General features: G+C 46.6%; 1 protein-coding gene across 7 annotated transcripts in view; it reads right to left on the minus strand.

Annotated features, from left to right (window-relative positions):
• SLC4A7 (solute carrier family 4 member 7) overlaps positions 1-27,655 on the minus strand; it is a 470,313-nt gene that overhangs the window by 40,887 nt on the left and 401,771 nt on the right. For all 7 annotated transcript variants that reach the window (XM_085630550.1, XM_085630551.1, XM_085630545.1 and 4 more), the window contains one exon: positions 12,322-12,429. In XM_085630550.1, the coding sequence (XP_085486676.1) occupies positions 12,322-12,429 (108 nt within the window). The remainder of the gene's footprint in view (positions 1-12,321; positions 12,430-27,655) is intronic.

Below are 27,655 nucleotides of genomic sequence, written 5' to 3' on the forward strand. Positions count from 1 at the left end.
AGCCCGGTTTGTTGGTGTACCACATGGCGGTGGTGTTGTCTGTGAACACCTGCACTGCTTTCCCCTTGAGATAGGGAAGAAATGCCTCCACTGCCAAGGGAATCTCCCAGAGCTCCAACAGGTTGATAAGGAGTCTGGACTCCGCCGGAGACCAGACTCCTCTGAACTCTACCGGAGACCAGACTCCTCTGAACTCTACCTCTCCGAGGAGGTTGTCCTATCCCAGGAGTGATGCATCGGTCACCACCGGGAGGTCTGGTTGGGGAAGGGAGATGGATTTGCCTCGGACCCAATCCTGGTTCGTTAACCACCACTGCAGTTGTTGCGCAATTCTCTCCAAGATCTGGACTTAGTCGGAAAAATTCCCCTGATGCTGCGCCCTCTGGAACTTTAAGTCCCACTGCATAGCCTTCATATGCCACCTGGCATGATCCACCAGCAGGATGCATGAGGCCATGAGGCCCAGCAGCCTCCTTCTCACCAAAATCCCGGATATAGGCTGAAACATCAGTATCATAGCCCAAATATCCCAGACTTGCTGCTCGGGAGGATAGGCCTGAAACTGCACTGTGTCTGGAACAGCTCCAATGAAAGGGAGAGACAGAGGGAGTCAGGTGTGACTTTGGCACGTTGATAGTGAACCCCAGCGAATGCAGGAGATCTAGTCTGGAGGTGTGAGACGACAGCCTAGGGCGAGCTCGCCTTCAACAAACAGTCATCAAGATAGGGTAAGACTGGAACCCCTAATCTGTGCAGACCACTGCAATCACTTTTGTGAACACCTGAGGGGCACTGGTAAGGCCAAAGGGGAGCATGGTGAACTGAAAATACTCATGGCCTACCGTTAACCATAGGTAAGTCTGTGGGCAGGCAGGACAGGGATGTGGAAATAGGTGTCCTGCAAGTCCAACACCACCATCCAGTCTCCAGGGTCGAGGGCAGATAGGACGGGAGCCAAGGTTAGAAGTTTGAACTACTCCTTTCTGAGGAAGCGGTTGTGGGCCCTTAGGTCTAGGATAGGATGCAGGCCTTTGTCCTCCTTGGGCACGACAAAAAGTAGTGGGAATAGCAATCACCACAAACTTCTGGTGCTGGGACCCTCTTGATAGCTCCCTTTGCCAAGAGAGCGGAGACTTCCTGGCAGAGAAGCACCAAATGATCCTCCGAAATGCGATTGAAAGACAGTGGCATGGAGGGAAGGGTAGTCTCGAAGGGGAGGGAGTAGCCCCTTCGGACTATGTGCAAAACCCACCTGTCTGACGTGATGGATTGCCAGTGGGGGAGGGGATGGCGAATGTTGCCACCCACTGGCCGCTGATGGGCCTGAAAGGTCAGACTAGGAGGGTTTGGAGGCTGCTGCAGGGGAGGAGGCAGGTGGTATTGGGGGTTCTGGCCTGCCTGCTGGTTCTCAGACCTGCGTTGCTGGGTCCCACGTCTGCAGCCACGTAGAGGTTGGGCAGCTTGTGTGGACCGGTGGCTGGACTGGGTCAGATGTGGTGGGGTGCCCATTCTGTAGCCAGGAAAGGGGCGAAAGGCAGACTGTGGTGGACGGGAGGACGCGGCGAGGCCCACGGATCTGGCCGTAGTCTGGGAAACCCTAGGCGTTCTAGCGCAGAGTCTGCCTTGTCACCAAAATGCAGATGGCCATCGAAGGGCATGTCCAGCAGAGGTGAACATCCCCCAAAAAACCAGACATCCACAACCAGGCATAGCGCCGAAGGGCTACCGACGTGGTAATCGTTCTGCACAGTGAGTCAGTGGAATCCAGTCCACAGCGAATTGTGAATTTTTGCTGCTTCTCTCCCATCTGCCACGGCTTAGGAGATGGTAGGTGAGTATAGGCCCAAGAGACTAGCGGTGTACACAGACGGCATGCCAAGCTGGAGGAAGAGAACAAGCGCTTCCCAAGTTGATCCAGCTTCTTGGGTTCCCTATCCGGGGGTGTAGAAGGGAATGTGCCCTTGGAAGAAGCATGGACCACTAAGCTCGGGGGGGGGGGGGTAGAAGGGTGTTGGGTGAGGAAAATGGGATCGCCCAGAGCGGCGGGCAATCGTCCGTTCCACAGGAGACCCTGTGCTGGGCTAGGACCAAGTGCCCAAAAGAAGTTCCGTGAGGGCTTCACTGAAGGACAAGAGGGGTTCAGAGGAAGTTGTTGCCGGTTGAAGCACCTCCATCAGGAGGTTAGTCCTGACTGCCACTGTAGGGAGCTCCAGGTCCAAGGCCTCAGCTGCCCTACACACCACCACTGCATAGGACGCTCCCTCCTCCGTAGCCACAGTAGGGGGAGAAAGCATGCCAAAGTCTGGGGAGGTGTCCGTACCACTGGTGTCACCCAATTCCTCTCTCCAGTCCGGCTCTTCCTGCTGGTCTGTCAAAGGGTCCAGCGACCCCTTCCAGTCCTCATCACCACCCTCAGGGTGATTGTGAACACCTGGGATAAACAAGGGAACAAAAGTACGCTCCGGCGCCGGATTCAACGTTGGTCCGGTTCCGCATCTATCTCGGGGATGAGGATGGGGACGGCGTTCTGGTACGGCTAGCGTAGGGAAATCTTAGTCTGGATCGGTGCCAGGGAAGGTCGACCAGCATCGATCCGGATCCAGGCCTGGATACACGGGGGGACATTCATAGCCGCTGGGATCAAAGGCCCAGGGGCCCGAACCAACTACGCGGGGCCCAATGGCGCACTAGCGGAGTCTGGCTGCCCAAATACATGGAGGGCTACTTAGGGCAAGCTGGGCAGGGGACACCCCGGCTCCCGGAAACAGGGGGAGGCGCGGAGTCATTCCTGAGTCAGGCGCCGGAGACAGAGCCTTAGAGCGATGACGTTCCGGATCCCGTGTCGCGTCAGCCAACTGACATGGTGAGGCGAAGAGCGGTGGTGTTTCTTCACCTTCTTGGGCTTCGACTCACCCGAAGAGTGCGAAGACTTGGGTGAGGTGTGGTGGCTCTGCAACTGGTCGAGAGTTTCCCCTTTAGCTGGAGTGGAGCGGAGCGGAGCGGAGCGGAGCAGACAGCTAGCCCTCCAAAAGCTTTCGGGACCGATCGCGCATAGACTTCGGATTCATGGCCCGACAGTCGGAGCACGACTTCGGGTCGTGGTCGCGCTCCAGCCACCAGAGGCACAGGAGGTGTGGGTCCGTCACGGACATTAGCTTGTGGCAGGAGTCGCAAGGGTTGAAGCCGGTCAGACGATGGGACATCCCTCGCGCATCAGGAGTCGAAGACTCGACAAAAGTCGAAAAAAGTGATAAAGGGTCAAACTCTCTCCAGATCTGCGCTATGCTGGCGCAGAAAAAGAAAGAACTGACATGAGCGCGCAGGGCCGACGTCTAAGTAGGCACCACAACGTCATCCCGGAGACCACAACGGATGAGGAGTCGACCGACGCCACCTCCCTTGGAAAACTGAGTAGCATGGAGCCGACCCAGTCGCGGGTTCAGCCGAACGGGTTCAGCCGAACGAGTCCTAGAACGCAGAGACTCTTGCATTGCTTAGCTGACTGATGGGGAGAAGTCAAAGCATGCTTCGACTTCTTGTGTTTAGGCTTCCCTGATCGACTCAGACTTCGAGTAGGAGGATGAAGACTTCGGGCTCCCGGAGTTGCACGTCTTCAATACAGAAGTCTTCTTGGACATCAGACACCAAAAAATGTTCATCAAAGCGTTGAAAAAAGCCTGTCAAAAAGTGAAAGAGGGCAGCTTTCTTCATAGATCTGCGCTAACTGGCTTGCAAAGAAAAGAACAGAAGTCAGTGCGTTGAGGTGGTGCGTATACAGGTGAGGCAGACGTCACAATGGCGGAGACGATGCCATCACTTGGAGCCGACCGACGTCACCAAATGGCACGCAAGGGTATTACTCGAAGAAAATCTTCCGATCCAGTCGGATGCCTTGGAAATTCTTAGGTTAAGAATCTACAGCTAGATGTATATCAGATACTTTTTTCAGTTAATCTGTTCTGGTGCTATATTGAGAACCTTTAAGAAGCACACCACCATCTCAAGCAAGCCCCGAGCTCAGCATATGGCCATGCCTAGGAAGAACATGAAAAGGGTGGCTCCTTTGCCAAGTTGTGTGTGCAATCTTTGCAGCAACAGTACCTGCTGATCAGGGCCTTTGGTCATAAACATTTGGTACTGGGCAGAGTGTGGCTTTCCGCCATGACTTACATTGCTAAATCCTTAGAAAATACATTATTTGGTATCCCAATAAAGGTTTCTCTCCCAATGAATAATCCACACACAACTTTCCAGAATCAAACTTAAGCAGGTATGGTATATGCTACTTACCAGTATGCATCTGTTCTTGGCATGTAGAGCTGCAGAGCCACACACTTAGGATAGTAGATCGCCATCTGGTGTTGGGCTCGGATGCTTGCAGGTTGATATTGTCTTTGGAAGAAGTCTTTGGTCACGAGATAGGTGACTCCTCCCTTGGACTACAGTGCGCATGGGCATCCACTCCATCCTCAGATTGTTTTTCGCCATGATGGGAAATTATGGAGTTTGTAAAAATAAAGAAAGGATGTCCATGTGTAATGTCTAAGTAAGACGATGCTGGAACAGATACAGGTCCCGGGGAGTTGGGTGGGCGTGTGTGGCTCTGCAGCTCTACATGCCAAGAACAGATGCATACTGGTAAGTAGCATATTCGAGGCATATGAGCTGCAGATCACACACTTAGGATAGACTATATAGCAGTGTCTCCCCTAGCGGTGGTCACCTGTATCAGTTGCAGCAGTTTGGAATAAAATTTTAAGGACAGCCTGACTCACAGAAGCTTGTTGTTTCGCTTGCACAACACAGTAGTGTTTAGTGAAGGTGTGTGTTGTAGACCATGTGGCTGCCTTACAAATATCTTCTAAGGGAATGTTTCCTAAGAATGCCATGGAAGCCCCTATTTTGCGTGTGGAATGCGCTCTAGGGGGAACTGTTAAGAGTGCGTTTAGCCTTGTGGTAGCATATTTGGATACATTTAACTACCCACCTGGCTATTCCGGATTTGGAAATGGGGTTGCATTTATGTGGTGGAGAGAAAGCAACAAACAATTGTTTGGTTTTGCGTAAAGATTTGGTTCTATCAATGTAATAAAGCAGGGCTCTTTTAACGTCTAAGGTATGAAGAGCTCTTTCAGCTAGAGAGTCTGGATTTGGGAAGAACACTGGTAGCTCGACTGATTGGTTAAGAACCACTTTGTTACGGTGTAGCTGTAGGAATGGTTCTTGAATGGTTAAAGCCTGGATCTCACTTACCCTTCTAAAGGATGTGATAGCAATAAGGAACGCTACTTTCCATGTAAGGAACTGTAGTTCGCATTTATGCAGAGGTTCAAATGGGGGACCCATGAGCCTTGTGAGAACAATATTTAGGTTCCACACTGGAGAGGGTGGTAATCTGCGAGGAATAATCCTTTTAAGACCTTCCATGAAGGCTTTGATCGCTGGTACTCTAAATAATGACAAGTGTTGTCGATTTTGTAATTAGGCTGCTAATGCTGCTAGGTGGAGACGTATGGATGAGTACGCTAAATTACATCTTTGCAAGTGTAGTAAGTAGCAAATGATGTTCTGGATGGATGCATCCAGTGGGCGTATATCATTGTTAGTGCAGTAAATGGCAAATCTTTTCCATTTTGCAGCGTAGCAGGCTCTAGTAGTAGGCCATCTGGCCTCTTTTATAATATTCATGCAGTCTGGTGGTAGGTTGAGGTAACCGAACTCTAGGATCGCTAGGTTCAGTTGATGTGGATCTGGGTGTCTGATTTCTCCATGGTTCTGGGTTAATAAGGACGGGGAGAGGCGCAGTTTTTGGTGTGGAACTACAGCGAGTTCTAACAGTGTTGTGAACCAGGGTTGACGCGCCCATGTGGGAGCTATTAGTATCAGCTTGAGAGACTGTTGCCCGAGTTTGCGTACCACGAATGGAATGAGTGGGAGAGGCGGAAAAGCGTACGCAAATCTGCCTGACCAGTTCATCCATATTGCATTGCCCTTCGACTGAGTGGGGAAACCTTGCGGTGAAGGTTGGGCATTTTGCGTTTGTTTGTGGCGAACAGGTCTATGTCTGGTTTGCCCCATTTTTGGAAGAATGGGAGTAGGACTTGTGGGTGTAATTCCCATTCGTGGATCTGTTGAGTTTGTCGACTCAACAGGTCGGCAATCTGATTGTGAATTCCTGGAAGGTGTTCTGCTAGCAGGTATATGTTCTGGGGAATGGCCCATCTCCAAATGTTCTGTGCGAGCTGTGACAGCTGGAGAGAATGTGTGCCTCCTTGTTTTTGTATGTAATACACGGCTGTCATGTTGTCTGTCCGGATGAAGACAGTTTTGTTCTGGAGATGTCATTGGAATGATTTTAGTGCTAGGAATACTGCCAGTAGCTCCAGGTAATTGATATGGAGCCCTTTCTGTTGAGTGGTCCATGTGCTCTGAGTGGTGTGTGTTAGGAGATGGGCTCCCCATCCTGTGAGAGATGTGTCGGTTGTCAGCACTATTTGTGGAAGAGGATCTAAGAACGGCAGCCCTTTGGACAGGTTTATAGTGTTCCACCATTTTAGAGAGCGATGTGAGCGGCTGTCCACCAACACCAGATCTGCCAGTTGTCCGTGAGCCTGATTCCGCTGACGTGCTAGACATTCTTGCAAGGGACGCATTTGAAGTCTTGCATAAGGCACAATGAAGATGCATGACGCCATCATGCCTATGAGTTGCATGAACACTCTTGCTGGAAGAGAGTGTTGGGTTTTGAAATTTTGCGATCAGAGCTTGTATCTTGGCTATCCTGGCTGGGCTGGGATATGCTAGTGCTTTGGAGGTATTTATGGTGGCTCCCAGATATTGATGCATGTGGGAGGGTTGGAGATGAGATTTGGGATAGTTTATTGTGAATCCCAAGTTGTGTAAGATTTGAATAGTTTGGCGAGTGTGTAGGATGCATTTGTTAAATGAATTGGCTTTTATGAGCCAATCGTCTAGATATGGGAAGACATGAATTTGTTGTCTCCCGAGATGCGCTGCTGCTACTACTGCTAGGCATTTGGTGAATACTCTGGGCGCAGTTGTTACCCCGAATGGAAGGACTGTAAACTGATAGTGTTGTCCGTCCACCACAAATCTTAGATACTTCCTGTGAGCAGGATGCATGGGGATGTGAAAATAGGCGTCCTTGAGGTCTAATGTGGCAAGGAAATCACCTTGTAGTAGTGGGAGTACTTGTTGAAGAGTGATCATATGGAAATGATCTGAGTTTATGTACTAATTTAGGAGTCTGATGTCCAGTATTGGTCTGAGCGTCTCGTCCTTTTTGGGGATTAGGAAGTACAGCGAGTATACCCCTGTACCCTGATGTTGTAAGGGAACTGGTTCTATTGCGTGTTTTTGAAGCAATGAGAGCACTTCTTGTTTGAGGAGCGTAAGATGGTCTGGTGACATATAGCGTTGCTTGGGTAGAATGTGTGGGGGGGTAGTGGTGAGTTCCAGGCAGTAACCATACTGGATAATTTGGCTTACCCACTTGTCTGTTGTGATGGAGTTCCAGACAGGTAGGAACTGTTTGAGTCTTCCCCCGACTGGAGTGGAATGGTCTGGGGGGAGTGGAGGAAAGTCACTGTTTTGTGGCGGGAGAGGTACGAGTGTTGGTACTGCCTCGACCTCGTCCCTTGGTGTTGTTTCCTCTATATCCTCCTCTATAATATCCTCTACTGGGGGAGGTTTGTGTAGAGGGTTTGAATGTGGAGCAGGTGTCTGCTCCAATGTTTTTGGAGGCTCCTCTGTAGAAGGAGCGTCGAAAGGAGCCACGTGGTTGTGGAGACTGCAATGCTCCCATGGATTTAGCAGTCTGTGTCTTTCTCAAGTGCAGTGTCTACTGCTGGCCCAAACAATTGTTCTCGATTAAATGGTTGGCTAAGTATAGTAGTTTGTACTTCTGGCTTAAAGCCTGAAATACGTAGCCATGCATGGCGTCTAAGGAGTACACTTGTGTTTATTGCCCTAGAGGCAGTGTCTGCGGCGTCAAGTGCACATTTAATTGAGGCATTTGAGATAAGTTTTCCCTCTTGTATAAGGTCATTTGCCTGGGCCTTGTATTGGTCTGGTAGGTGTTGTATCAGGTCTTCTAACTGATCATAGTGAGCCCTATTGTAGCATGCTAATAGGGCTTGGGTGTTGGCGATACGCCAATGATTAGCGGCTTGTGCTGCTACTCTTTTGCCCGATGCCTCTAATAGTTTGGATTCCTTGTCGGGGGGCGGTGTATCTCCCGTAGTTTGGGAGTTGGCGTGTTACCTTGCGTTGGAAACTACCAGAGAATCCAGAGGGAGCTGCCCTTTGATGTAACAAGGATCTTCTGGGGCAGGTCTATATTTTTTCTCAATTCTTGGGTGGAGTACCCTGGCCCATACGGGGTCTTTAAATACTTCTGTGGCGTGTTTTATGACCCCTTTAATCATGGGTAAAATTTGAACCGACTTCTGAGACTGTTAAAAAGGGTCTAAGAGGAAGTCTTCCTCGGGTGCATCGGAGTGCATGGTGACGCCATGATAAAGTGCTGCTCTGTGTACTAGCTGTCCAAACCCCAGGTGGTCATCTGGAGGTGATGGTTTGGAGGGATATGGTGTAGGGTCAGGCATATCTGGTAGAGGGTATGCCCGGTCGTCCAATGGTACGGTATCTGGATTTGTGAACGGATTATTAAGGTCATCAGGATCACCCGGATCACCCCCTCCCCCTAGGTCATCATCATCCTGTGGGGGTGGTGTATGTGATGGAGATGGTAGAGGTAATGGTGGTGTAGGCATAGGGGGTGGGGTAGGAGGTGGTACAGGAGAGGAAGGAGGAATTGGTGATGTTGCAGAGTCCTTCTTCTTTATAGGAACTGGGGCAGGTGTTGTATCCGGTTTCCGTTTCCTACAAGGTACAGCAGTGACATGTTCAGTTTTTGGATTAATATAGATCCTTTTTTGTGTTTGATCTGGGTGGAAAAGTTCTTGGTCTTCAGGAACAGACTTTGGCGCTGATTTTTTCGGTTCCGATCGAGGTTTTGGGTGACCGGTAGAGTCTTTGGCTTTAGGAGGTGTATTATAGTCCTTAGCCGGTGGTTTCGGTGCCGATGAAGGTTTAGGCGCCGATGAAGGTTTCGGTGCCGAAGTTGAGTCTTTGAGCTTGGGAGCTTTCGGTGCCGGTTTGTCTAAGGGCCTCGGTGTTTTTGGTGCCGAAGGCACCGGAGCCGGTTTCGGTAACGAGAGGTCTTGTGTCTTCGGTGCCGAAGGTACCGGTGGCACAATGATAGTTTGCTCGGGGCCGAGCCACTGGAAGGCTTGTGTTTCTTTGGAGCCGAGCCCGAAGGCGGGGTTTCTGAAGGGTGTTTTCGGTCTCGACTGGGGCCAGCTGGCGAAGTCTTGACCAATGCCTTTGGTTTTGGAGGGGTTGGTGTAGGGGCAGTGGTACTGAAGTGTTGCCCCGGAGTAATGGGGTCGTCTGAGTCGTCTGCTTCTGAGATAATTTGAAGTTCCTCGGAATCTTCTTCAGGGACATCGGGACCCTCATCGAAGAGGTTTTCTGGTTCCGGGGATGGTTGTGTGCCATGATATGGCGTCGAGCTCTTCGATCCCGAATGGTCTTTTTGGATCGAAATGCGGCGCAGGCTGGACAGCTGGACTCGTTGTGTTCCGGCGACAGGCACAGGTTACAGACCTTATGATGGTCACTGTGTGGGAATTTTGCTCCACACTGGGGGTATTTTTTAAACTGCATCCTTTCCATGAGCCGTAGGCCTCACGGCGCGGATGGTTCCAATAGCCCGCGTCGACGTCCGGAACCGGTCCGATGAATTAGATGTCGAGTGAAGGTGCCTCGATGTAGTTTTGTAAAAGTTTTTCACTTCGAAAGCTTGTTTTTGAAGATTTCTACCGGAGTGGAAACGTTACATCCGAACCCAATGGCGGAAAAAAACCAATCTGAGGATGGAGTGGATGCCCATGCGCACTGTAGTCCAAGGGAGGAGTCACCTATCTCGTGACCAAAGACTTCTTCCGAAGACAACAACAACCTGCAAGCATCCGAGCCCAACACCAGATGGCGATCTACTATCCTAAGTGTGTGATCTGCAGCTCATATGCCTCGAACATTTTGTTTCTGAAATGATTCGTGCACATTCATCAGAGAGATGAAGTTAAAGAAATCATTTTTGCTTGCTTTGTATGTCTGCACGTAGCAGTGTTGGTACTACAGGAAACTAGCATGCAAGGCTCAAGCAGAGCAAGCACGCTGCTTGGCACAGTAAATTGCAGAGCGTCAGCTACAAGTAGGGCAAGGGTTTGAGCTAGGGCTATAGGGTAGAGCACCACTAATGCCGTCTAAACCAGTTTCCTCTGAAACAAGTTTTATATTGCCCTATGGCAGTATGCACACACTGCAAAACCTAAAGCGGATTTATGAGGGAAAGGTATTGTCCACCTATCTGTAGATCTGTCTCAGCCTATCTAGAGACTGGAGCGCCCAGAAAAAAGGAGCAATTATTCCAAGTCAGTGAAACTGGTTTGCAAACTTTGGATTTATCCAAGGCCACTCTCAATATCGGTCAGTATCTCTCGGTTTGTTCCGGTCTCTCAAGCGTCTAACTGAAACTATAATTGTTTTTTTACAGCTAAAGTGAAAATGGAGGAATCACAATTTTGGACCCTCTACCAATCCCCCCTCTCAAAAACAAATCTATCCTATTCCCATGACCAATCTTCATGACACTGGTCAGTGTGTGAGGGAGGGTGAAGGTGTGAGCATGTCTAAAAAGCCCTACCTCTTTAAAAGTAAAGAACAGGACGGTGGAGAAGTTATCACTACCCCTTCCAAACAAAAGCCCTCCCTCATAGCCATTTTGAAACCCAAAGATCCACGTGGAGTTCAGAGTTGTAGGCTCCTGACTCAGTCTGGGGACTTTAAAAAAAAAACAACAACAAAAAACAACAATTAATTTTTATATAAATTCTGGGTCAGGTTGCCCGGCTCACGAGTGATTGTAAGATTCACCCTAATAAAAATGGCCACATTTACACTGACAGACTTTGCTTGATGCGATACATCAAAAGTGTGTACATATTAGCAGATTACTTTAAGCAAATAGAAACAATAAGTTATGTAATTTTAAGAAATTACTTGAACCTTTCAATTGCTGACTTTGATTAAGAAGTGCTGGACTTTTTTTGCAGACTGCGGAGGTGGTTCTCATATCCCGCAATTTAATTTGCGTTTTTAAGACCTAGGTTCATTTTTCAAACGCTTGTGCTGTATCTGGTTTGAAAACCAAATGCAACATTGCTTTTTTACTTTTTATACTCCTATATTGGTCTGTAGTTTTTGTTTGAGCTTTGTGAAATACAATTGGAATTTCAAAATAATTGGCAGGGGACGGACTACGGGGCTTTGGCAATTCTTTGCCCCCTCTTGAGGAATTTACATGGACAGGGCAAAAAAGTAGGAAAATATATTTGTGCAACGTTTTCATATTTGTCATAGGGAGAAAACGTTACTAGCAATAAAAAATAAATAAAAAAAGATATGGTGTGCATTTTTCTTTTCACAAAGGAGCAAGGATCCCTTCTTGTGTGCTTAAACTCCATTTAAGATGCAGTCTGAGCTTCAGATCAGTCCCAGACAAACATTTTGTAAAGATAGGGTAATCTCGAAAATTTCATGTAATACTTGTAGGTGAGATGATGCCATTAAGCCACGTAGCCTATGTGCCATTTGTGAAAACACAAAAATTAACACAAACGCACAAGAGCATCGCTAACGACCAAAACGCAAGTGGCTGTTTGTAGAGCTTCAGTGTTTTGCACTTTGTTATTTGATGTGAACTGCACAGACAAGGCTGCATTTCACACGATGATAGAGCATAAAATGTCAGTTTTGCACTTTACTCATTATGGATAATTTGAGGAATTTTGAATTATTACGTTACAACAAATTACTCTCACCCTTACTTCAGATGCATTTGCCTAAATAATGGTGGTTTTTTGACACAGGTCTGAATATAGCATTTCTCTGGAAGACATTCATCCCATTCCTTTTGTCAACCAGTCACATGCTTCAATGTGTCCCATTTCATTGAAGCAACCTGTACTTCTTTGTACAGAGCACAACATTTCACTACAAGCTCAGGGCGTGTTGCAAAACCCTACAAACCTACAATTACTGTACAAGACAACATTTAATGCTGTCCTACATTACAAATAGTTAATGTCATACTTTGTAACCATCCAAAAGCAAAGCCCCTTTTTTCTTCTCTATTAGGGATGCTTGGTAAAATAAAAACAATTGGATAGATACCTCAGACTAGCTTTGGTTAGTTTGACATTGTCGGTGTTCATGGCAAGAGCTTTCCACTGTGCAGTTTTGGCCATTTCATCGGATATGTTGACGATGGACGGGTCAAGGCTAAAGAATACAAAGATGTTTTTGGTTAGTAAAGAATACCTGTATTCTTGTTAGCAACTGTCACGTATATTAGTTCCCAGTCCTGCATTTTCCCCAAACCGAAATAATAATGATAGAAAAAAGAAATTATTCAACACTGATAGGACATGATCATACAAAAATGGAAATATGTAAATTTCTCATGTTTAGCTCGTGGTCTCGAAGACAGATTATAGATTTTTTTTTAGGTATTGCCTGGAGACCGCTTTAGCTGGCTTTTTACAGCCACTTATTTAAAAAGATACATAAAATATTAGAATACATATGACTAGAGGGACTGTGTCAACTCACCTTCAGTAAATATATTTCAGCTGAATTGTCATTCACATGTTGGATCTACCCACAGACTATAAAGCCTATTTTATCCTTCTAAGGGTGACTTAGTAACAGTACATTGGGTTACGCTAGTACTGGTTATAAAGAGTGTTCAGAAAAGGCAAACACTGCAGTGCAAGGCATTATATAAAAAAAAAAAATGGATACACTATACTAAGTCTTTCTTGAGGAAACCACAGTTAGTATATTCTTTACCCACCTAGAGAGCTCCCCTCTGTAGTCCAAAGTATCTGTGGTTATGCTGATACAAGACAAAGGGAGAAACAGAGTTGCTGACTAATTCCTAGTACCAACTCGAATATCCAGTGGACCTTTCTGAAGATACACATTCAGAGGAACTACGGATTGGACCCCAACTACTATGAGCATGGTGTCATTCATATCGCTCAGGTAAACTAAGGGAGGCTCGTCCTTGCAGGAGGCGTTAGGCCTAAGGTACTTTGATCAAACATTTCCTGGTAAAAGAGCAAGGGAAAAAGTTGCTGTGCGCTTGTTGCAGAGCTTTTTATTTGAAGTCTAGCTGGAATAAGGTATTTGTGAGACCTCTACAATCGTACTCTTATCAGATGGTGCAGTAGTCTAGCAAAGCTATAAGTGTCAACCTCCACGATTTCATGTACACCTGATTACATCATACCTGAAATATAGTACTACGTGTCTTATCAGCATGAAAAGTGCATTCTACTTTAGAACCAAGAACCTTAAAGATTTATGGGAATATAAAATTAGGCAGTTAATGCAAAGTCATCTTAGTTCTACTAATGGTAGAACAAGAAATGTTCACATGAAACTTTAGGTAATATTTTTGGATTTGAGACACCTCCCACAACCCCGTTAAAACAGGTCCGGTCTTAAGTTCCATGTTTGTAGATGGATTACACTATGGTGGTCCTTCCAGGCGTGGATTATATCTTGGAGTACATCACTAGATTTAAGAACAACACCTACTAAAGAAACAATTGACTTTCCTTCGGTAACTGTCTATATTGTGGAAACTAACAGCAGATTTCTCACCTTGGAATATCCCACATACCCTAGACTGGATATGGAGGATTTTGTATCCGTGCTCACCTGTGCAGACAGGAGGCCAATGCTTACTGAATACCACATTGAAAGAGACAGAGTAGCCACATATAAGCACCACCTCTGCGTGCAGGAGGTCAGTTTCTTGACTTTTTCCTTTCCGTTAGCTCAGAGTGTAAACAATTGTTGGTAACAGTTTGCTGATCACGAAGATGTTAAAAAAGGCCTTTTCACAGAACCTGGAGGTGGCAGGGCAGTGAAATGTGTGGTTAGATAGAGTATCCAGAGTGCTTCACCAAAGGTAATTGTGTTCTTCTGATGTACACTTTGAAACGCAGATTCCTTCCCTGAGGCACCAAAGCAGGTTAAAGGTCTCTGGAGTGGGTTCGGACCAAAAACTCTAGCAAAACTGAGTGGACAAAGCATCTTTCCCACCGAAATTGTCTTTCAAGGCAGTAATGCGTCGTAAATATAAGCACCAATGTCCACATTGCAGCTTTGTAGATATTAAGGAGTGGCACCCCATGAGCCAATAAACTGGTAACAGCTTTGGCTCTGATGAAAATGGCTCTCAAACCTTCTGGGGACTGCTTCTCTGCATTGTAGAGCTTGAAACAGAAGACCCTAGCAGTGCCCCCCATCTGTACAGCCTAACCTTTCGTGCTCCAGAAAATCCCACACAATGAGGATCATCAGCAAGATGGTCCTTGGTACAATCAGTGTAAACCTAATAGCCCTTTTTAGGTTATCCAAACGATGGTGCCCCTCACCCTCTTTCGTTTGCTTAAGGGTAAGCAAAGAACGTTGGTAAAGTGAAAGACTGCCCAACGGGAAAATGGCCATAGCTTTATGTAAGAAGGGCGCCAGCGTCATCAGCATCAAATTGTATGAAAAGAAGTTGGATTATGGCAGTTGCACTGAAGAACAAGTTACTTACCTTCGGTAACGATGTATCTGTAAGAAACATTAGTTAGATTCCTCACCTTAGAATATCCCCAGGCGTCAGGCTGGATCCGGAAAGATTTTTGTAGCAATACCCCTTGCGTGTCGCTAGGCGTCGTCTGCGGCTCCGCGTCAGTCGTTGGCGTCGTGCGCCGGAATGACGGAGTACTTAGACGCCGCCCTCGCGTGCTGATGTCAGTTCTTATACATAGCTTTCCGTGCCAGGGACACTGAGCCATGCAAGAGACAGACACTGGTGCCAAAAAATCTAGGGCCCTGAAAGGGAGAACCTTAACCCTAGATGTCGGTTCGCAGAACGGGGAGGCTGGGTGGGTCGGTGGAGAATCTAACTAACTAATGTTTCTTACAGATACATCGTTACCGAAGGTAAGTAACTTGTTCATCTGAAAGAAACACGTTAGTTAGATTCCTCACCTTAGAATAGATACCCCAGCAATACCAACCCCGGAGGTGGGCCTGCGAACCAAGATCACACCAGAAAGCCCTGGAGAACAGAACGGCCAAAGTGGCCATCTCTCCGGACTTTGCTGTCCAGGCAATAGTGCTTGGTGAACGTGTGCAGTGAAGCCCACGTCGCCGCCTGACAGATGTCCCGCAAGGGGACTCCCCGTCCCAGGGCAGTGGTCGCCGCTGTGGCCCGGGTGGAATGGGCTCGCAGCCCAACAGGAGGGACCTTTTTCGCCAAAGAATAGCAGAGTTCAATACACAACATGACCCATCGCGAGAGATGGTCCGCTTGTGCACAGCTTTACCCTTCTTCGCACCTACATATCCAACAAAAAGTTGGTCGTTCACCCGGAACTGGTTTGTGCGGGCCAAATAAAATGACAGCGCACGTTTTAGGTCCAGACGGTGGAGCCTCTCTTCATCTTTTGAAGGATGCGGAGGCGGAAAGAAGGTGGGCAGCGTGACAGATTGCCCGATGTGAAAGGGAGTCACAACTTTAGGAAGGAAAGAAGGACGGGTCCGGAGGACAACCTTATCCGGATGAACCGAAAGGAAGGGAGGCTTAGCTGACAGAGCCCGGAGCTCACTCACCCGCCTAGCAGAGGTGATAGCCACCAGGAAGGCAGTTTTCAGAGTCAGTAGACGAAGTGGACAGTTGTGAAGGGGCTCAAAGGGAATGAGGAAATATGAATTTTGTGATCAGTTATGTCCCCTATCGTAGACCCCAACGGCTCCATGTACATGCTATAAGTACATGTATGTTCCCTCCTACTCCAGTTTTAAAGACGCAAATATATGTGCGTCCACCGTCAACATGTCCTCTTTCAGACCCGCCATGAATGGGTCAGATATTCCATTCCTAAGTATGAAAGGCCACCGACTTTATATGGTTCACTTTCCACATTTTACAGATTCAGGCGAGTAGGCCCGAATTCTGTCATCAAGCCTTTTCCTGCCTTCTGCCTCTGAAAGCTCCAGTCTGAGCCTGCATCTGTGACCATGAACTTTGTCCTACTCCCTGCGCGGCTAACGGTGCCTGATCCAGCCAGTTGCCTGCCAAAAACTGTATTTCACCTTCGAGATTATCTCCTTCGCTCCTCATCCGATGCATTCCTGTCTAGTAGTTTAGGTAAACATTCCTCCAGCTACCGTGCAAAAGGCCAGGCCTCGCTGCCCTCATGCAAGTAATTCATAGCCCCGTTACCATGGAATATTCCTACCCCCTCGCATCTAGTGTAGACACTTAGACGCTTGTACACGCACTAGCAGTCAGTATAGAATAAGATTCTATCCTGAGAGACCTCTCCTTTTGGATAACACAGTTCTTTAAACATAGGATATTAGATATGATTAGGGATTAGGTTGACATAACCCCAGACTTCTGTCTCCACATGTAGAGCTAAATGTCAAGTCTCCTTCACCCTCTAGTTGCACGTCAATCACACGTCATGCGGCTGCGCGCGCATTTCTGCCAACTACTTCTGCTGACATTGCAGGATTCTTTTATGGATCCACCCACTTGTGACATCATGTTTAATGACGTTTCTTGAATTACGCCCTCTATTAGCTACGTATGCACCTTTTATCAGCTGTTACGCCTCTTGCATCTGTTTCACTGTAATGTATTTTCTATAAAACTGCCTATCTGTCAATAATATATGCGCCCTTCCTTCCTGAACTTCCGTGGTGATGGAATAGAAGGCCCACAATTCGAATTGTATTCCTTTGTATAGGAATAAAGCCCTTTTTAAACCTCTAATACCACGGATTCTGCCTCTTATTTTTACTGAGTTATTCTCACTAAGACTTTACCGCATAAAAAATAGTACCGGTAACGAAATATTTACCACATAAATTGGCGCCCGAACAGGGACACTTTCTCATCTCACGCGCCGGCGGTGCGTTGCAGGCCCGGTCTCCTGCCACAGCTGAACGGACAAAAACGCGTACCCGCAGGATTTCCTGTATCTCCCTCCGGCCAAGCGGGAGCGACTGAGGCTGCGATCAACACCCAGACGAGGCGGTGAGAAGTGCGAAGTATCCCGACCAGAGCCTAGCTGAGAGAGCAAGATCCGAGGTATACAGAGTCCCACCAGGTTCCGAAGTTCCGAGTCCAGTCGAGTCGAGTCCAGTCCGGTCCAGTTTCAGTTCCGTTCCGAGGCCTTCCGTTCCGAGCTACCCGGTGAGTACCATTACCGGGGAGGCATTTAACGTGCACATAGTCTGTGCCGGTCAAGACGGGTTTGGGTACACAAATCCGGTCTGCACTGTTTCAGCAGTGTATCTGTACTGTTTAGCAGTATATATAGTAATATAGTATGTCTTGCATATAAATAAGTATTATCTAGTGTCAGTATTATGTCAGTAACTAGTTTTCTATTAGTTATCATTGTTCGTAGAACTGTTAAGCGTTAAATGTTTTAAATACGTTCTATATATTGTGGTGTGAATGACTGTTCATTATTGTGTTTTCTTGTATAAAGTGTGTTCTAGAAACAAGATCTAAAAATGCCGCTCTTTTCGAAACTAAGACAGATCAAAACTAGAAAAGGGGTACTCGAAGAAGCTGTTCCCATCCCACCTAGGGACACTCCAGGGTACTTTATGTATCATAAGCATGGCCTAGATGCCGTATTATTTCTTGATTTATGGGTGGATTACACCAAAGAATTACCAGAGAGTCAGAGATGGCCCGCAGCAGGGACCTGGGATGCAGATTGCATCATGAGAGTAGAAGAAGAACTATGGAAAAAGAAAGCCAGACAGTCACAGAAAGATGCCATTGAATTATGGCGTAAAGAATCATATAGACGTACAGAAAAAGCACACAGACAGGAAGAGAAAGGTAGAGAGAATTCAAATAAACCCCGAGAAAATCTATTAATTGAGGAAGGTACCCGAGTAAAATCAGAACAAGTAGATAGACAAAGAAACGCCCTTATGAATGGTATGTATCCACTTCTGGCCGAAGGGTTACCTAAGGCTACTCCGGAAATACCAAAAGACTTGCCACCTCCATTGTTTCCGATAAAAGCACATCCCAAAACAGCAAAGGACGTTTTTCTTTCCTCCTATTTAGATGACGCAGCTCCCGAGTATACTAATACCATACCACCCACATCGCTTGCCGATGGTGTTCAACACCAAGAGCATTCGTCTGTACCTCCGCAACAACAAGCTCCGACCCACATTCCGACAAGCACATCTGTTTCTACCGCTTTTCCCGCAACGACGGTTGCTATCTCACCTTCAACAAATCCTTTTACGTCCAGCACCCCAGACGGTGCTACAGGAGGTACGACAGACATTTTTTCTACGCCACCCAGAGGAAATAAATTTTCCCTTAGAGAATTAGCACACCAACGTACGCCCAAACTAGCAACTCCCGACATGCTTAAGGAACTTCTAGTAGATTGTAGATATGATCCTGTGCCCGGTAAACGGGATGAAATGCTGCTGTCATCATTACGTATTCGACGAGCTGCAATATATTTAACGAAGCTACCAGGAATGACTACACATTTAGAAAATATATATCACTTTGTCCAGTCGGGGCGAGGTCCTGAAAGTATTAGTAGAGCCATGGAGTACCAGAAAGCGGAGGTACAGGGACAACTGTTACGTTTCCTCATAAACTGTGTAATTAGAAATCAAGACCGGCCTGGGGTAAATACGGAAGAAATGCAAAAACTTGTCACTTGGGGCCAGAATATATCAGAAGGGAGACATGATAAACAGTTATGTATAGTAGCTATGTACCGAAAGATCCGCAAAGAAGTAGAACGAATACACGAAGAAAGATTAGAGGTAGACGCCGCTGACCTAAACAGAGAAGAGGAGGAGCAAGAGTCAGAGCAAGTAGAAACGATAGCTTATGTAGGTAGAGGAAGACCCCATAATAATACTAGAGGCTCTAATGACCCGATACGTCCGATACGTCCAGAATATAATAGACATTTTCCAAACCCTATGTTAAATACAAAATCCCCCGAACACTTACTCCAAGCCGCTGATAAATTACTCCGAGATCGAAGGGGGTACCACATGCTCGATTCCATGGACGAACAAGAATTAGCCAGGTCAGCAGTACAATGGGCTGACAGTCCCGGCGAATACAATGACGATGTACTTGCACACACGTTTCTGAATCTAGACCCATATGAACAGCGTTTAGCTAGTATATACATGATTCAACACCTCCTTATATTATATAAAAGCCAACACTCCTTGCTCGATGCTGTTGTGGCTTTGCTGCAAATCATTGACGAGCTCATTGCACAAGGAGTGGTTGTCGAAACTGACTCCAATGTATGTAATTCTCCGATAATTCCGATTCTTAAAAGAACGGATTCAAAAGCTCCACCAGTATATCGATTAGTTATTGATCTGCGCGAATTAAATAAATGTATTGTACCACAATACCCTGTGGTCCCAGATATCTCTTCATTACTCACAACTATTGACTCAAAAGCAACGTTCTTCACTGTAATTGATCTCAAGAATGCTTTCTTTAGCGTCCCAATAGATCCGGAAAGTCAATACTTGTTCGGGTTCAGTTTAAATGGACGAAGTTTTAAATTCACACGCGCACCTCAAGGATTTACAGAAAGCCCCAGCATCTATAGCCAAGCACTGAAACGAGAACTTGACAGTATCCACATGCCAGTTAACACTGCCTTGCTTCAATATGTCGATGATCTGCTGATCACCGCCCGAAGCGAACACGAATGTGAAAAAGCGTCACTGACGGTTTTGAAATTTCTGGCTGACAAGGGGCACAAGGTGTCCCCTTCTAAGCTGCAATTCTGTGTCCAGCGAGTTGTTTACCTTGGGCACTCGCTGTCCAAGGAGGGAAGGCAGCTTACACCCGACCGCATCCAGTTAATCGCTAACATGCCACCACCCAAGACACAAAAGGAGGTACGGGCTTTTATAGGCCTCACTTCATACTGTAGGCAGTGGATCCCTCAATATGCATTTTTAGCAAAACCACTCATCCAGTTGACAACACAGGAGGTAGCCACATCGACTGTCCTCCCTTGGACTCAAGAACATACACACGCCTTTGAGAGTTTAAAGAAAGCTTTATGCCAAGCACCTGTTTTAGCAACACCATGTTACAGCAAACAGTTTACACTCTTTGTTACAGAACGCGAAGGTACTGCTTTGTCAGTACTCACTCAGGAACAAGCAGGATCACACAAACCATGTGCTTATTTCTCTAGTACATTAGATCCCGTAGCTCAGGCACTTCCTGCGTGCCTGAAATCGGTGGCAGCAACAGCTTTAGCAATCAGACAAAGCGATGCCATAGTGTTAGGACATCAATTGACAGTACAAGTACCACATGCAGTAGAGGTTCTCTTGAACCGCACACAAACAACACTTGACTATAGCGAGACTCACCGGTTACGAACTGACATTGTTTCAGCCACACATAGAAATCAGACGTTGCAATACGTTAAATCCTGCCACACTATTACCAGTGAGCGGAACAGATCCATTGGCACATGATTGTGTCGAAGTCATTACTATCACGACGAAACCCAGACAAGACTTGACAGATATCCCTTTGTCAGATCCAGACTTGACATTGTATGTAGATGGGTCATGTATGAGAACAAGTACAGGAGAGTTAGTGGCTGCTTACGCAGTCACAACAGACACTGAAGTCATTGAAACAAATCGTATTAACACTTTGTCAGCTCAAGCAGCAGAGCTCATCGCTCTGACACAAGCCTGTATTCAAGCCAAAAATAAGAAAGTCAATATATACACAGATTCACGTTATGCATTCGGAGTCGTCCATGACTTCGGCGTACTGTGGCGAGAGAGAGGTTATTTAACTTCTCACGGTGCCCACATCCAACACGGACCCTTCATTCAAGCCCTATTAGACGCGATTCATCTACCCACTGAAATATCGATTATGAAATGCAAAGCCCATACAAAAGTTACCGATATCATTTCTCAGGGTAATGACCTAGCTGATAGAACAGCTAAACAGACTGCTCAGAATCAGACTCACACAACTGACATGACAAAGACAATAGTTCCGACACTAACACATTGCATGACAGTTAAGGATCCCACCCTTGATGTAATTGACATACAGACACATGCTACACCAGAAGAAATAAAGAAATGGACTGAATTAGGAGGGATCCAAACAGATCAGGGATGGATGACGAAGGAAAAATCTATATGGTTTCTTCCCGACTCAATGGTCCAAGTCATCATTAACACAATACATAGTCCAGCGCACCTAGGAGAAAAAGCTATGCTAGACAGTATTCAACACATTTGGTTCAACAAACATTTACGAGCCGCAGCTAAACAAAAGGTTCGTACCTGTATGATATGTTGTCAGTTTAATCCAGGTAAAAGCATCCCCGTAGAGCAGGGTGGATTCCAAACTCCTAATCATGCTTTTGAAGTCCTCCAGATGGATTATATCCAGATGGAACGATGTTGAGGATTCAAATATGTTCTCGTAGTTGTCTGTGCTCTTTCTCGTTGGACAGAAGCATACCCGGTTTCAGATTACACTGCCCCGACTACTGCCAAACAGTTAGTTCGAGAATTCTTCCCACGGTACGGTTTACCACGTGTTGTCTACTCAGATAACGGCCAGCCGTTCTCATCCGAACTAATGAAACACGTTTCCCTTCTATTAGGCTATCAATGGAAATTTCACTGTGTCCGACATCCCGAGGCAGCAGGTCTCGTAGAACGCCATAATCAAACTCTGAAAATTAGATTGTCCAAAATATGTAGAGAAAAAGGAGTTGATTGGATAGTAGCCTTACCAGTTGCGCTCTTTTACATGAGAATGGTAGCACATTCTCGAACAGGGCTATCCCCGTATGAGGTGATCTTTGGTAGACCACCAAATATGTGGGGGACGCCTATACCTCGTAAAATCACTGACGTTGACTGTAATATGCTGACAGATTACCTGGCTTCCTTGATGTCTGCACTACAATCTTGTCGTTCACAGGTATCCGCAGATTTTCCCGACAATACTGAGGTGAAGCCCCATGACGTGGTTCCTGGTGACCTGGTGCTGGTCAGGAACTTTGACCGGAAGACCCAACTGGATCCTAGGTGGAAGTCACCGAAGTTGGTTCTACTCACCACAAGGACAGCCGTGAAAATCGAAGGAAGGAAAGGGTGGTTGCACTCGAGTCATATCAAGAAATTTTATGGACTACCACCCGGTGTAGATACTCAACCCTGTATTCCCTCACAAACAGACTCAAAGCTCCCCTTGGTTGAGCAATCGAAACCAGAACTTTATAAACTAAAATTGAGGTCTAGTAAGTCAGACAATTTGATTGTTTAAGTCCTCTCCAAGGTGAATCGGTTGAATTTGTCCCTGACATGTATCCTCTAGACCGGAATAGAGAAAGAAATCATCAGATGCAGCTCAAGAAGCATGCGTATTGTAAATCACTTCGTAGTCACTGTACAGTAACATTATTAATTTTGTTTTTTCTAAGTCTTCTGATCATTATTTTTAGCATACTATTGCATATGTATTACCCTATTCTTAAACATGCTTACAATATAACTGCAGAACATTCTTTTAGTGAATTTCCTCCGCATGAGTTGTCATATAGATTTGCGCTGCGCAACAACACATTTATTAGTATGTTACATCATTCCCATCAAACCAGCAATGCCACAAATTGTTGGGTATGTGGCCGACTCCCTCCCTATCAGAACTATAAGGGAGTTTTGCCCCTCTTTCCCTATCCGTTCACACACAATGGCTCCTGTGGAGCATGGTTTAGTTTGATTAATTCCCTAGATTCAAATTCCGCAGTTTATCAAGACAACTGGGTATGGGGAAACCTGAACCTAGTTTTGCTTAAAGTCTGCTACCCTAACAAGGAGGGACTCCCCAAAAGAACAGGAACTGATCTAGAAAATGAAGTATATGGATTAGGTAATTTTACACTTAACCTCATGATCCTGAACGTTGAATCTGAAGCTACACCAATCTTGCCCGCCATGTCAGTTTTCCCAGTAAAAGGGGAATTATGTATAAGAAAGAATGGTTCCATACACATGGGCCATAGTAAATGTACCACTGTAATAAAATTCAGTGATCAAGGCAAGTCTACATTTAGAGCTTCCCATCATTCCTACTTCATATGTGGCCAGACCGCATATATATGTCTACCTCTAGATTGGGATGGTACCTGTTACATAGCATTCCTTCTGCCACCTGTTTTCCTAGCTCCTCCTGATTATCATAGAAATACCCATTTAGTACACAATAGACAGCAGAGAGATCTCCCAATTGTTGATTACACTGAAACAGCATGGGAAAAATACACAGATTTCAATAAAGGATTCTTTCCCTATATAGGTACAGTCACTAATAGTAAGCTGATACGTAGATTAACCAGAACCCTTGAAGCAGTAGTGAACGAGACTATTTCCGCCTTAGGCAATTTAACAGAAGAGCAGTCTGCTATGCGGATTGTTGTGCTTCAAAATCGTCTTGTCCTTGACGTCATCCTGGCCGATAGGGGCGGAGCTTGTAGGGTCATCGGATCAAGTTGTTGCATTTTCATACCAGAAAATTCGCCGTCAGTATATAAAGCCATAACCCGCCTTCATAAGATTATAAGCCAGATACACCAGAGTCCAGGCACCTGGACTTGGTCCGGTTGGTTCTGGGGCGTGTTGTCAGCCTAGGGATGGAGAATCCTATCCTTCCTAGGTATTGGCTTTCTCATACTATTCAGTTGCTGCTTATGTCTACAATGTGGGCCAGCGATTTGTGGTCTGTGTGCCACCTCGTGTATCCCACCTCCAAGTTTTCGTTCAAGATCCCGGAAGAAGAAAGAAGAACAAATGATGTTATATGAACAGATCGATGGATTGATGAAGATCGATATCTCCTGAGGGTCCGTAGGGGACAAGGAGGGAATGAGGAAATATGAATTTTGTGATCAGTTATGTCCCCTATCGTAGACCCCAACGGCTCCATGTACATGCTATAAGTACATGTATGTTCCCTCCTACTCCAGTTTTAAAGACGCAAATATATGTGCGTCCACCGTCAACATGTCCTCTTTCAGACCCGCCATGAATGGGTCAGATATTCCATTCCTAAGTATGAAAGGCCACCGACTTTATATGGTTCACTTTCCACATTTTACAGATTCAGGCGAGTAGGCCCGAATTCTGTCATCAAGCCTTTTCCTGCCTTCTGCCTCTGAAAGCTCCAGTCTGAGCCTGCATCTGTGACCATGAACTTTGTCCTACTCCCTGCGTGGCTAACGGTGCCTGATCCAGCCAGTTGCCTGCCAAAAACTGTATTTCACCTTCGAGATTATCTCCTTCGCTCCTCATCCGATGCATTCCTGTCTAGTAGTTTAGGTAAACATTCCTCCAGCTACCGTGCAAAAGGCCAGGCCTCGCTGCCCTCATGCAAGTAATTCATAGCCCCGTTACCATGGAATATTCCTACCCCCTCGCATCTAGTGTAGACACTTAGACGCTTGTACACGCACTAGCAGTCAGTATAGTCAGTATAGAATAAGATTCTAACCTGAGAGACCTCTCCTTTTGGATAACACAGTTCTTTAAACATAGGATATTAGATTTGATTAGGGATTAGGTTGACATAACCCCAGACTTCTGTCTCCACATGTAGAGCTAAATGTCAAGTCTCCTTCACCCTCTAGTTGCACGTCAATCACACGTCATGCGGCTGCGCGCGCATTTCTGCCAACTACTTCTGCTGACATTGCAGGATTCTTTTATGGATCCACCCACTTGTGACATCATGTTTAATGACGTTTCTTGAATTACGCCCTCTATTAGCTACGTATGCACCTTTTATCAGCTGTTACGCCTCTTGCATCTGTTTCACTGTAATGTATTTTCTATAAAACTGCCTGTCAATAATATATGCGCCCTTCCTTCCTGAACTTCCGTGGTGATGGAATAGAAGGCCCACAATTCGAATTGTATTCCTTTGTATAGGAATAAAGCCCTTTTTAAACCTCTAATACCACGGATTCTGCCTCTTATTTTTACTGAGTTATTCTCACTAAGACTTTACCGCATAAAAAATAGTACCGGTAACGAAATATTTACCACAGGAGCACACATCAGAAAAGTAAGAACAAGGTTCAAGTCCCACTGAGGCATTACGAATGGAACAGGAGGGAACATAGGAGTAATGCCCTTGAGAAAACGGGAGACAACAGGGGACTTGAAAAGAGAAGGCTGATCAGGAAGCCTTAAGAAGGCAAAGATTGCCGCACCCTTCAAGGTGCCCAGAGCAGAGCCCTGCTGGGCTAAAGAAAGAAGAGGAGAACCTCAGAAAGAGGGGCAGGAAGGGGATCCACGGCCTTTGCTGTGCACCATGCCACAAATTTGTTCCACCGGCAGGCGTATACCGTCTTTGTGGAGGGACGCCTGGCTGCCAGAATGACATCACAGACTTCAGGAGGCAAGTCAAATGGCATCAACTGTCGCCGCTCAATCTCCACGCATGGAGGTGGAGGCTGGACAGGTTCGGGTGGAGGATCGTCCCCTGCTGCTGCGACAGAAGGTCCTCCTGAAGAGGCAGTCGTATCGGGGGATCGATGGACATACTGAGTAGTTCGGGATACCAGTACCTTCGTGCCCAATCCGGAGCCACCAAGATGACTTGGGCCTGGTCGTGCCTGATCTTCAGCACTCTGGGCAGAAGTGGTATAGGCGGAAAGGCGTACAACAGACCGCAACTCCACTCGCGACGAAAAGCGTCTCCGAGCGAGTGCTGCCTTGGAAATTCCAACGCGCAGAACTGCTGACATTGCGCGTTCTCTTTGGTGGCAAATCGATCTAACCAAGGCTCTCCCCACTGCAGAAAGAGACCTTGCGCCACGTCCGAGTTCAGACGCCATTCGTGATCCATCATGCACCGGCGGCTGAGTTCGTCTGCTCTGGCGTTCAGAGAGCACGCCAGATGTTGAACCACCAGGGTGATGCCCTGATGTTCCATAGGGGGAAATAATGAAAACATTGCTACATAGACTACAATGAGCACTATGAATAGTATACCAATGTCCAGCCGGACAAAGGAACGTTTATTCAAAAATAAAGGGAATGAACGGAATATGGGGAACAACAAGGATGAAAAAGGCACAATCCTGTACCGAGTTTTGGAAATAAAAGGGATGGAGAGAATAGAAAAGAGGAAGACACAGGCAAAGAAAATTGTTTCCAAAAAGAGCAAAAGGTGGCTTACATTACATGATAATCTTGTGTAAGCACATACCAGCAAACACAATAGGAATTACACAGTGGTTAAATTGTGGTGTTTTGCTAAACAAGTCGACGTTTCGATCCCTAGCTCTTAATAATGGGGGATCATCATCAGGACTAAAATGTGAACTGTTGCCTGATAAGTTTCTGAACCAGCCTGGCGAGCAGCTGAGCGGGTCTATGGGCCAGGAGGGCAGCTCACGACTATCAGGAAAACCTTCGGCGACGGGAGAATGGGTCCGTGAAGGCCGGACAGTCATCCGGGGTGGACAAGAGCCATGCGGTGATGGCAAAGGGGATCCAGCTAGCTCCGTGTGGTGCCGGAGCTGGGATAAAGGGGGGGGGGGAAGAAAAGGCCGGAGCGGGTAGTCCGTTGAGCCGGGTAGCTATCACGCCTCCTTTAACAGCAGATTCCTGCTCCCTCCGGCCTCCGGTGACTCATTCCGAGCTCCGGTCCGGAACCTGCTCGCAGACTATCTTCGCTGCCAAAGCCTATCCTTCCTCCAAGTTCAACGGACTACCCGCTCCGGCCTTTTCTTCCCCCTCCTTTATCCCAGATCCGGCACCACACGGAGCTAGCTGGATCCCCTTTGCCATCACCGCATGGCTTTTGTCCACCCCGGATGACTGTCCGGCCTTCACGGACCCGTTCTCCCGTCGCCGAAGGTTTTCCTGATCCAGTCGTGAGCTGCCCTCCTGGCCCATACACCCGCTCAGCTGCTCGCCAGGCTGGTTCAGAAACTTATCAGGCAACAGTTCACATTTTAGTCCTGATGATGATCCCCATTATTAAGAGCTAGGGATCGAAACGTCGACTTGTTTAGCAAAACACCACAATTTAACCACTGTGTAATTCCTATTGTGTTGTTTGCTGGTATGTGCTTACACAAGATTATCATGTAATGTAAGCCACCTTTTGCTCTTCTTGTAAACAATTTTCTTTGCCTGTGTCTTCCTCTTTTCTATTCTCTCCATCCCTTTTATTTCCAAAACTCGGTACAGGATTGTGCCTTTTTCATCCTTGTTGTTCCCCATATTCCGTTCATTCCCTTTATTTTTGAATAAACGTTCCTTTGTCCGGCTGGACATTGGTATACTATTCATAGTGCTCATTGTAGTCTATGTAGCAATGTTTTCATTA

Source organism: Triturus cristatus, chromosome 10 (assembly GCF_964204655.1).
Source record: "Triturus cristatus chromosome 10, aTriCri1.1, whole genome shotgun sequence".
NCBI classification, from domain to species: Eukaryota; Metazoa; Chordata; class Amphibia; order Caudata; family Salamandridae; genus Triturus; species Triturus cristatus.